At 42.6% G+C, this 12,237-nt stretch overlaps 1 protein-coding gene across 4 annotated transcripts in view; it reads right to left on the reverse strand.

Moving 5' to 3' along the window:
* Positions 1-243: 243 nt before the first annotated feature.
* LOC139267315 (versican core protein-like) overlaps positions 244-12,237 on the reverse strand; it is a 270,388-nt gene continuing 258,394 nt past the window's right edge. For 3 of the 4 annotated variants that reach the window (XM_070885431.1, XM_070885450.1, XM_070885439.1), the window contains 2 exons: positions 5,618-5,800; positions 244-2,441 (listed from right to left, as the gene is read on the reverse strand). In XM_070885431.1, coding sequence (XP_070741532.1) covers positions 2,317-2,441; positions 5,618-5,800 — 308 coding nt within the window. In that variant the 3' untranslated portion in view covers positions 244-2,316. The remainder of the gene's footprint in view (positions 2,442-5,617; positions 5,801-12,237) is intronic. The other variant, XM_070885459.1, reaches the window with a different exon arrangement.

The raw sequence follows: 12,237 nt of genomic DNA on the forward strand, positions 1-12,237 counted from the left end.
AAGATTTTTTTTTAAATTCTCTTGTTTTTCTCCCAAGGTTGCTCACAGCGAAGGAATGGTATCTGATGTTCAGCTCAAAGATCTGAAAGATCAGAGAGTATAATTCATACCCAGACGAGTTGAGATTAATCTTTCATTCCCGGAGACTCCCGGAAAATCCTAGAGGGTTGGCAACCCTGAAGTAGATTAGGACATAAATATATAAGAAAATAAATGAGCTCCACCGTGTCCCCAAACTGCAGTATCGCCAGAGGCTTCAGTCTTTTTAATAATGCTCTTCAAGTCAGTTCTATCAGTAGGACTAATGCATGAAAATAGAAACAGCATGATCAAGATTTGTTTTTGGTTTCTTTGGTAAACCACAGCATGTAAAAAAGTAACAAAAGTTTTTCAGTATTTCATTCACAAAAACCCAAACGTTCACATTATACTCTATACAAGTTAAAATATAAATACAGTATTGTTCTATGTGCATTGTAAAGAAAAAAATCATAGAGTGATTTTTGTTGCTGTTTATAAAAAGAAAGAGAAGACAGAAATGGGTGAAGCAACCAGCATATTTTCTTTTTAGAAATGAATTTACTGCAATGAAAAATGTGCTGCTGACCAGACCAGGTTTAATTTTCGGACATTGTTTTTGCTCTTATCACACGTTAACCCTTGGATTTACAGATTATTTCATTGACTTTTATCCCCCACAAATCTCTTCATAATTGAATTTAAATCAATGATATTTGGCTCCTCTCATTATAATTTGTAAATGGTTTCTATGCAATCTTACCACCTATATCCACAGACTTGAATGAAAACTAGATCTTGAGAATATAAAATATATTGCCTTGAAATTTAAGTCAAATTGAAGTACTTGGATCTTTTCCCACAGTGCAAATTGTAACCGCCTGTGTGCTTTATACAGATGCCCAAGGGTTAACAGCAGAAATGTTACAAAAATATATAGTTCAATTCTTCTCTATCCCGTTCTTTTAAAGCAAATGAATAAAATCCCAAGAATTAAACTAAATGGCCATACGTCATCAACATATGCTATACAGCTGCCACATTCAGACATAAACATTTATTTAAAAAAATGCACTAAGATGGTTATATATACAAAAATTAATTTATTTTTTGTTTTTATTTTTTTTTACAAAAAAAAGTAGGGTTATATTCACCCTTAGAAAAAGGCAGCTCCATATTGTAGTGTGGTTAGTGAGGGCTGCAAAAGCTGTCATATCTGAAAAAGTTAATATATTAGCACTTTGACCTCAGAAAGAACCAATTGGCTTTTGGAAAGGCCATGTAGCGTCCTTTTTGCACTTGCTATTCTGATTGCTTGTATCCAGGTGAGTTAAAGAGCAGCTTCACAATGCAGTCTCTGGGCTTGATCCCACCTTGCATCCTTAGAATTACAATACACAGGAGTCTTGTAGCTGTAGAAGTGAAAGATTGATTGAGGAAGAGAGTTGTTGAATGTTTTGGAATCAGACAATTAACCATCCAGGCTCTTCAAAAATAGTTTTCACTCACATTAATGCACCATAACCTTTTCCATTCTTTGCTCACCTACAACTGCTTACTATAGAGATCAGAATAGTGCATCTGGAGCAGCAATCAAAATGGTGCTCGAGCAACACCTTCACTTCCCTCCATACAGGTACTTACAACAATGTAAAATGTGGCAAGTTAAAATATCCACTGGGGCACTGAAAGCACAACTGATCAGTTTACCATATCGCTGAAATGAATGCAATAAATAGTGAAATGTATTTTTTAATTTTAACAATATAGTTCAAAATTAGCTTGGCATTGTGAAAAAGTATGACCAATGGCGATTTGCAGAAATTGCTGAAAGGTATATAACTACTTGCATATGCTGTAAAAAATGGAAAACTCTAATGACATCAAAAGATGGAGAAAAGGTGCAAAAATGCTCTAGTAGACTTTAAAAGGTTAAAATAATCCTGCAAACAGACGTGCAGTTTATGCACATATAAATAAACAGTTTGCCCAATATTTGCAAGACAATATTACTGAATGGCATGAGAATTGTCTAACTGTAAAATGTCTGCTGCAGTACTTGAACCATGGAATGAACACGGCGGCAGTTTATTTTTAGTTGAACTTATTCAAATCATTTTGAAAAGAATGTTTTGCAATCCTTTTAGTTATCACATTTGAAGACACTGCTGTTTGACCTCTCCCCACATGTTTTGTTTTTTACACAATATCCCCACCCCAATTTGTAAGTACAGGCACTGTTTGGAACAGATTTGGCTCTAATTGCAAGGAACAGTTTCCCACCATTCAGTGGTGTGGTCAGTGCCCGGAACGCAATCTCCTGATCCAGCGGTGACGGTGCCTGACGTGGTCTTGTGAACTTTTCATTCCTGTTCGATACAATCCATGAATATACCTTGGGAAGTTTCGTTGATATGTGGAAGCTATCAAGCATGAAAGAAAATAGAAAATTAATATACATTACAAAAATAAAATCACATGTAGGCAGAAAGGCCGAAAAGCATTTCCATGCATCTCAACAGCTGGGATTAAAATCCTTAAGAGTCAACTCTGCCCATGCCTTACGAGAGTAAACACACCACCTGTTGCGGTACTGAGCCATACAGGCCAAACGCTACGTGCCTGTACAGTAGTTGGGATGCTCCAATCGGGCTCAGTGCCTCTGAGCAAGGGATAATCAGCCAAATTTCTACGTCCGATCACTATCCAGTGACTCCTGCTAGAAAATGTGCATTGGACTCAGATAGGATTGAGCTTTGCTGTGATGCTACCCATAGTTGCCACTCACTATTTACAAAGAATGCCTACTAGGGGAAGGTACCATAGGGGATTGGTGGCCATGGAACCATATCCCAGCATGAATCAGCACCTTCGGGAGAAGAACATAGGACTGCAGCTTTCCTACTGATAATTTTTAGCTATGCTCTTTTCAAGCCTTATAAAATAGATCTTTCCATTGGAAGAAAAATCTAATTATAAATCAGTCTTAAAAAGAAAGTGGCCATTTGTTGGGCTGGAGATCTGTGGGATGTATTTAACAGTAAAACAGTAATTTCTAAAATTGTTAGTTTTAATAGGTTATTCCTAACAAAATATTTTGTCGCGCATTTTGAACATGTTTTGCTGCATGGCTGAGAATTCAATTTGTCATGTTACATTTTTTCCACAAGGACTATTATTGGTGAAGTGCCTTCTGGCAAGGAGGATAGGCGTGTGACACACTTAGGTTCTTTAGCTTCAAAACTACAGACATACTACATAAATGTCCAGTAATTTGTGGCCTGGAAAAATAATATAAATTTTATTTAGGAGCTAGAATTATTGCAAAAACTTTAAAGCCCCAACAAACTGGTGGCTGTGGCTTCAATGAGGTTAACTTTCCCAGAATAAATTGCAAAGGATGTGTAATGGTTTAGCCCTGGAGGTGACAGAAATGGCATAGTACATGTTGGATTCTGTACATCAAATAGCTTGTGAGCTTTCAAGAGAAGAAAGTGAGAGCAAGTTAATGAAATCTATAATAAAACTAGAAATTTTTTGAAGTCAGAGGGCCTACACCCATAAAGTTAACCCATCATTTCTCTTTATAGATGCTGCCAGATCTGATATGTATTTCCAAAATTTTGGGTTTTATTTCAAATTACTAATATTTTACAGTTTTTTAAATCTCTACTAGTGAAATCTACAACTTCTTAGGCATGCTACAGTGCTATCGTTAAATACTTAATACTATACAGTTTTCTTGTATTTCTTAGTTTTAACTAAGTCACTTTAGTCAAAAGCAAATGATAATAAACTACATATTTAGAGACCTTTATTGTAATATTTCAACTAACTTTTATCAATGCTACAGAGAAAATTTTCAAAAAAATATTTGTTGTTTGAACATTTTAACCTACCACAATACTTTAGTTACACTTATGTAAATAATTAAATACAATAGTATTGTTTAATTATTTTTGTAATTGTCATCTTATGTGTTTAACTGAGGACAGATTATTCATGTCAAAATTTGGAAGCCCTGCAGCGAGAATCATTCAACCGTACAAAACTTCACTGTTAAGTTTCCAAACCAACATTTGCAGTCAGCTACAAATTATACTTCAAGGATTAAAATGAGCACGATGAAAGGAAAATGCAGGTCAATGTAGCTGAGCTCTTCTTTCATCAGCCCTGAGTAATAAGTATGTGGTTTGAAAAATCGACATTCTGTTAGGCCATAGTTTCTTTACTGCCAACTCAGAAAAAACATCTTTTGTGAACTAATTGACAACAACAGAAAGAGATTTAACAATCTCAGGAAACTAGAAGCTTCAGATGTTTGAATATTGCAAATTTTATCTCTCAATGTGGCATAGTATCTCTTTTGCTACAATAATGAATTGCCATTTTAATGGCCCAATCCCAAATCGCAAATATGACATTGGTTACTGTATGAATTGGCCAGTTTTGACCTGGTTGCTCAACGTAGGACCTCTGGGATAAGAAGAGTTTGATGTCCATGGAGAAGGACAATCTAGCTGTATGCTGTGAGAAAACATATCTACTGTCAACTAATCACAAAGCAGAACTAACTACCTCTCCAGTCTGGGACTCTTTAGTCTGGAAACATTCCTGGTCCGGCATCATTCCCGGCGGGGGTGGCGTCCCAAGCTGTGTCCTGGGGCTGGCTGCTCCTCCTCTCCCCATTGCCTCCGGTATTCCCTCCTCGGTCGGATCAGTGCGCTGTGTCCTGAGACTGGCTGCTCCTCCTCTCCCCATTGCTTCCGGTGTTTCTTCCTCGGTCGGGTCGACGCGCTGTGTCCTGGGACTGGCTGCTCCTCCTCTCCCCATTGCTTCCGGTGTTTCTTCCTCGGTCGGGTCGACGCGCTGTGTCCTGGGACTGGCTGCTCCTCCTCTCCCCATTGCTTCCGGTGTTTCTTCCTCGGTCGGGTCGACGCGCTGTGTCCTGGGACTGGCTGCTCCTCCTCTCCCCATTGCTTCCGGTGTTTCTTCCTCGGTCGGGTCGACGCGCTGTGTCCTGGGACTGGCTGCTCCTCCTCTCCCCATTGCCTCCGGTGTTTCTTCCTCGGTCGGGTCGGCGCGCTGTGTCCTGGGGCTGGCTACTCCTCCTCCAGTGTTTCCTCCTAGGTCGGGTCGGTACGGAGAGGGAACGAGGCTCGAGATTGGCAGCTGGAGCGTGGCAGAGGCGTTCAGGAGCCCGAGCGCTGTCATCAGGACCCGGTAAGTCTAGGGTCGGCGTGACATCCCGTGGTCCAGAAAATTCTCTGGTCCGCAGCGGTCAGGTCCCAAGGGTGCCGGACTGGAGAGGTACAACCTGTACTACCATGGACAAGTTACACCCAAGAACACCTCACTGAAGAATAGTGTGACAATGTCATGGCGTTATAACAGAGAAGAATTGATAAAGATAAAGAAAAAATCTGGCATTTGATCTCTATAAAATGCTTACACTGCTCCAGAAAGTCAAGGATAGTCTGATAAATCATCTTTTCTGGAAAAAGCCCACGTGTATGTGCAAATATTTCAAACACCACATAGACAACCCTTTTTGACGTTTCCTTTTCTGCTTCTTTTGCAAAATATTGGCAAAACTTACGTGTTAAGCAGGCAACTTTTGGCTTATCCCAGTATCCATTGGTTCGACACTTAATGATTGGAAAGTGGCGTTGGATAAAGCCATCACTGCAGTGGTACCTGACCAGTGAATTTATTTCATATCGAGGCTTCATCTTTCCAAATGTTCTAGCATTTTTCACAATAGGAGGCTGACCGCAGGCAACTAATCAAAAAAAAGCAGAACATCATTACGTGTTAACATCAATGATGGTGATAATATATGTGAATAATTTTGCTTCTTATTGTGCAAAGTAATGATAGTCTCTCTACATTATAGCCCATTAAAGTTGATTACTGTGGACCGAACGTTGATGTACTAATTTTCAGTGCGAAAGAGCATGGACATACATAGGTACAAGTCATGCTCTGTTCAGTTCCTGACATAGACTGCATCAGATATGGAGGAGCTTAACAGAAATTGTGGCAGCATTGAGGAGATAAAATCAGAGAAAATTGTCAGGAATGACAGTCCTTTCAGCTACAAGGTGTGACGCCAAGTAGATGAAAAGCAGAGACCGATTACAAAGAAAAATGCCTCCTGGAAAGAAAAATATCCTCATATAAAGTAAAAAAGATTTATCTCTATGCACAATTTAAAGGAGTAACTCAACTACAACACTTCAATATATCACAACCTCTGATATTTCACGCATATATATCTTTTCCATAGCTCCCAAAGATTGTTCTGTGGAAAGGATTGGCTTTTTCCTTAAAATAAAAAAATTACGTTTGTACTGTGAAATATATATCGGGGAGAAAATTCCAAGGGCTAGAATTTCCAATGGTTCACCGCCTGGTTTCTCGGCGGTATTCGCTGTTTTGGGCGAGAATTGTGTTGGTGAGAAATTTCTCAGCTGAATTCCGCCGGCGGTTTCAAAGTAGATTGGGAAGCGGACCGGCGGTGTGCACCGTCCACAGATCACCACGGCGTGATAGTTGGCTCAGCGGTGACCCGTAGGTAAGTATTAAAAAAAACGACCACGAGAATCAGCGGAGCTGGGCGGTAGGTGAGTAGCCCTGCAAGAAAAAGGTAAGTCATTGTTTTTTTTAATAATTATTTTAAAATGTTCTTGTAGTGATTTAAGTGAAAAGGGTCCCGAGAACGTTATTATGATTTTTTATTTTACCTTTAAAAAAAATATTTTTTGTGTTTTTCTCCTCCTAGGCCCAACCCACTGCCTCGGTGTAAATTTTGAGTAAATTTAAAATTATTGCCCTTTTTCTTTAAGAACCGCCCAATCGGCCCAAGATTCCACTTTTTCGCCGAGAATCGGGGTACAGCGGCCATTTTTTTCACTGGGCAGATTTGTTATATATGTAAACTTGTATTTACTCTGTACAGCCACCAGAGGGCTCATCCCCTGGAGTCCCAAGGGATCCCATAATCCCTTGGGAGCACAGGTATTTAAGTAGGCGTCACAGGTTGGAGAGGCACTCTGGAGACCTGCAATAAAAGACTACGGTCACACTTTACTTTGAGCTCACAGTGTTCAGTCCGACTCTTTCTCCACACACTACAACTGGGGACGAGATACAGATAGCGAACCCAAAGATGCTGAGAACTTTGGGCATCCTGGAGAAATTCTCGGAGGGAGATGATTGGGAAACATCTGTGGAGCGACTCGACCAATACTTCATAGCTAATGAGCTGGATGGAGAAGAGAACGCTGCCAAACGAAGGGCGATTCTCCTCACCGTCTGCGGGACACCAACGTATGGCCTCATGAAAAATCTGCTTGCTCCAGCAAAATCCATGGAGAAATCGTACGACATTCACGAAGCTGGATCTGACTTCAGCCTACATGACACAGGAACTGGAGGAATCATCGAAGACCTGCATCAACACGCACAACGGTCTTTTTGTTTATAACAGGTGCCCGTTTGGAATCCGATCAGCGGCAGCGATATTCCAGACAAAAATGGAAAACTTACTGAAGTCGGTCCCGCACACCGTGGTCTTCCAGGACGACATCTTGGTCACAGGTCGGAACACAGTTGAGAATCTGCAGAACCTGGAGGAGGTTCTTATTCGACTCAACCGTGTGGGGCTCAGGTTAAAACGCTCGAAGTGTGTTTTCCTCGGGCCTGAAGTGGAGTTCCTGGGAAGGAGGATTGCGGCGGACGGCATCAGGCTCACCATCCTGAAGATGGAGGCAATCGAGAATGCACCGAGACCACAGAATGTGACGGAGCTGCGGTCGTTTCTGGGACTCCTGAAAAACTTTGGTAACTTCTTACCGGGTCTCAGCTTTCCATTAGAACCACTGCATATCTTACTACGAAAAGGGGACGAATGGGTTTGGGGAAAAAGCCAAGAAAATGCCTTTGTTAAAGCGAGAAAATTGTTATGCTCAAACAAATTGCTTGTGTTATATGATCCATGGTACTAGCATGTACTGCGTCGTCATATGGCATCGGATGTGTATTGCAACAAGCGAATGATTTCGGGAAACTGCAACCGGTTGCTTATGCATCCAGGAGTCTGTCGAAGGCTGAGAGAGCCTACAGCAGGATTGAGAAAGAAGAGTTAGCGTGTGTCTATGGGGTAAAGAAAATGCATCAATACCTGTTTGGGCTAAAATTCGAATTGGAAACTGACCATAAGCCACTTATAGCCCTCTTCTCCGAGAGTAAAGGCATAAATACCAATGCATCAGCCCGCATCCAGAGATGAACGCTCACGTTGTCCGCATACAACTACGCCATCCACCACAGGCCAGGCACAGAAAACTGCGCCGATACTCTCAGTAGGGTGCCATTGCCCACTACGGGGGTGGAAATGGCACAGCCCGCAGATCTAGCCATGGTTATGGAAGCATTTGAGAGTGAGCAATCACCCGTCACTGCCCGGCAGATCAAGACCTGGACAAGGCAGGACCCCTTATTACCTCTAGTCAAAAGCTGTGTGCTTCACAGGAGCTGGTCCAGTGTCCCAGTGGAAATGTAGGAAGAGATAAAGCCGTTCCAGCGGCGCAAAGATGAAATGTCTGTACAGGCAGACTGCCTTCTGTGGGGCAATCGAGTAGTGGTCCCCAAGAAGGACAGAGACACATAGAAACATAGAAACATAGAAAATAGGTGCAGGAGTAGGCCATTCGGCCCTTCTAGCCTGCACCGCCATTCAATGAGTTCATGGCTGAACATGCAACTTCAGTACCCCATTCCTGCTTTCTCACCATACCCCTTGATTCCCCTAGTAGTAAGGACTTCATCTAACTCCTTTTTGAATATATTTAGTGAATTGGCCTCAACAACTTTCTGTGGTAGAGAATTCCACAGGTTCACCACTCTCTGGGTGAAGAAATTCCTCCTCATCTCGGTCCTAAATGGCTTCCCCCTTATCCTTAGACTATGTCCCCTGGTTCTGGACTTCCCCAACATTGGGAACATTCTTCCTGCATCTAACCTGTCTAACCCCGTCAGAATTTTAAACGTTTCTATGAGGTCCCCTCTCATTCTTCTGAACTCCAGTGAATACAAGCCCAGTTGATCCAGTCTTTCTTGATAGGTCAGTCCCGCCATCCCGGGAATCAGTCTGGTGAACCTTTGCTGCACTCCCTCAATAGCAAGAATGTCCTTCCTCAGGTTAGGAGACCAAAACTGTACACAATACTCCAGGTGTGGCCTCACCAAGGCCCTGTACAACTGTAGCAACACCTCCCTGCCCCAGTACTCAAATCCCCTCGCTATGAAGGCCAACATGCCATTTGCTTTCTTAACCGCCTGCTGTACCTGCATGCCAACCTTCAATGACTGATGTACCATGACACCCAGGTCTCTTTGCACCTCCCCTTTTCCTAATCTGTCACCATTCAGATAATAGTCTGTCTCTCTGTTTTTACCACCAAAGTGGATAACCTCACATTTATCCACATTATACTTCATCTGCCATGCATTTGCCCACTCACCTAACCTATCCAAGTCGCTCTGCAGCCTCATAGAATCCTCCTTGCAGCTCACACTGCCACCCAACTTAGTGTCATCCGCAAATTTGGAGATACTACATTTAATCCCCTCGTCTAAATCATTAATGTACAGCGTAAACAGCTGGGGCCCCAGCACAGAACCTTGCGGTACCCCACTAGTCACTGCCTGCCATTCTGAAAAGTCCCCATTTACTCCTACTCTTTGCTTCCTGTCTGACAACCAGTTCTCAATCCATGTCAGCACACTACCCCCAATCCCATGTGCTTTAACTTTGCACATTAATCTCTTGTGTGGGACCTTGTCGAAAGCCTTCTGAAAGTCCAAATATACCACATCAACTGGTTCTCCCTTGTCCACTCGACTGGAAACATCCTCAAAAAATTCCAGAAGATTTGTCAAGCATGATTTCCCTTTCACAAATCCATGCTGACTTGGACCTATCATATTATCTCTTTCCAAATGCACTGCTATGACATCCTTAATAATTGATTCCATCATTTTACCCACTACCGATGTCAGGCTGACCGGTCTGTAATTCCCTGTTTTCTCTCTCCCTCCTTTTTTAAAAAGTGGGGTTACATTGGCTACCCTCCACTCCATAGGAACTGATCCAGAGTCAATGGAATGTTGGAAAATGACTGTCAATGCATCCACTATTTCCAAGGCCACCTCCTTAAGTACTCTGGGATGCAGTCCATCAGGCCCTGGGGATTTATCGGCCTTCAATCCCATCAATTTCCCCAACACAATTTCCCGACTAATAAGGATTTCCCTCAGTTCCTCCTCCTTACTAGACCCTCCGACCCCTTTTATATCCGGAAGGTTGTTTGTGTCCTCCTCAGTGAATACCGAACCAAAGTACTTGTTCAATTGGTCCGCCATTTCTTTGTTCCCCGTTATGACTTCCCCTGATTCTGACTGCAGGGGACCTACGTTTGTCTTTACTAACCTTTTTCTCTTTACATATCTATAGAAACTTTTGCAATCCATCTTAATGTTCCCTGCAAGTTTCTTCTCGTACTCCATTTTCCCTGCCCTAATCAAACCCTTTGTCCTCCTCTGCTGAGTTCTAAATTTCTCCCAGTCCCCGGGTTCGCTGCTATTTCTGGCCAATTTGTATGCCACTTCCTTGGCTTTAATGCTATCCCTGATTTCCCTTGATAGCCACGGTTGAGCCACCTTCCCTTTTTTATTTTTACGACAGACAGGAATGTACAATTGTTGTAGTTCATCCATGCGGTCTCTAAATGTCTGCCATTGCCCATCCACAGTCAACCCCTTCAGTATCATTCGCCAATCTATCCTAGCCAATTCACGCCTCATACCTTCAAAGTTACCCTTCTTTAAGTTCTGGACCATGGTCTCTGAATTAACTATTTCATTCTCCATCCTAATGCAGAATTCCACCATATTATGGTCACTCTTCCCCAAGGGGCCTCGCACAACGAGATTGCTAATTAATCCTCTCTCATTACACAACACCCAGTCTCAGATGGCCTCCCCCCTAGTTGGTTCCTCGACATATTGGTCTAAAAAACCATCCCTTATGCACTCCAGGAAATCCTCCTCTACCGTATTGCTTCCAGTTTGGTTAACCCAATCGATGTGCATATTAAAGTCACCCATTATAACTGCTGCACCTTTATTGCACGCACCCCTAATTTCATGTTTGATGCCCTCCCCAACATCACTACTACTGTTTGGAGGTCTGTACACAACTCCCACTAACGTTTTTTGTCCTTTGGTATTCTGCAGCTCTACCCATATAGATTCCACATCATCCAAGCTAATGTCCTTCCGAACTATTGCCTTAATTTGCTTCTTAACCAGCAATGCTACCCCACCTCCTTTTCCTTTTATTCTATCTTTCCTGAATGTTGAATACCCCTGGATGTTGAGTTCCCAGCCCTGATCATCCTGGAGCCACGTCTCCGTAATCCCAATCACATCATATTTGTTAACATCTATTTGCACAGTTAATTCATCCACTTTATTGCGGATACTCCTTGCATTAAGACACAAAGCCTTCAGGCTTGTTCTTTTAACACCCTTTGTCCTTTTAGAATTTTGCTGTACAGTGGCCCTTTTTGTTCTTTGCCTTGGGTTTCTCTACCCTCCACTTTTCCTAATCTCCTTTCTGTCTTTTGCTTTTGCCTCCTTTTTGTTTCCCTCTGTCTCCCTGCATTGGCTCCCATCTCCCTGCCATATCAGTTTAAATCCTCCCCAACAGCACTAGCAAACACTCCCCCTAGGACATTGGTTCCGGTCCTGCCCAGGTGCAGACCGTCCGGTTTGTACTGATCCCACCTCCCCCAGAACCGGTTCCAATGTCCCAGGAATTTGAATCTATCCCTGTTGCACCTTCATCAATGACCTCCACAGTACCCACCCAGACATTGTAATGATGAAAGCGATAGCCAGATCCCACGTGTGGTGGGCTGGTATCGATGTGGACTTAAAGTCCTGCGTTCACAGATGTAATACACGCTCGCAGTTAAGCAATGTGCCCAGGGAGGCGCCACTACGTTTATGGTCTTGGCCCTCCAAACCGTGGTCTAGGGTACACGTCGACTATGCAGGCCCCTTCTTGGGTAAAATGTTCCTTGTGGTTGTAGACGCGTACTCCAAGTGGATTGAATGTGAGATAATATTGGCTAGCACGTCCACTGCCAC

The sequence above is a fragment of the Pristiophorus japonicus genome, chromosome 1 (genome assembly GCF_044704955.1).
Source record: "Pristiophorus japonicus isolate sPriJap1 chromosome 1, sPriJap1.hap1, whole genome shotgun sequence".
Classification (NCBI taxonomy): domain Eukaryota; kingdom Metazoa; phylum Chordata; class Chondrichthyes; family Pristiophoridae; genus Pristiophorus; species Pristiophorus japonicus.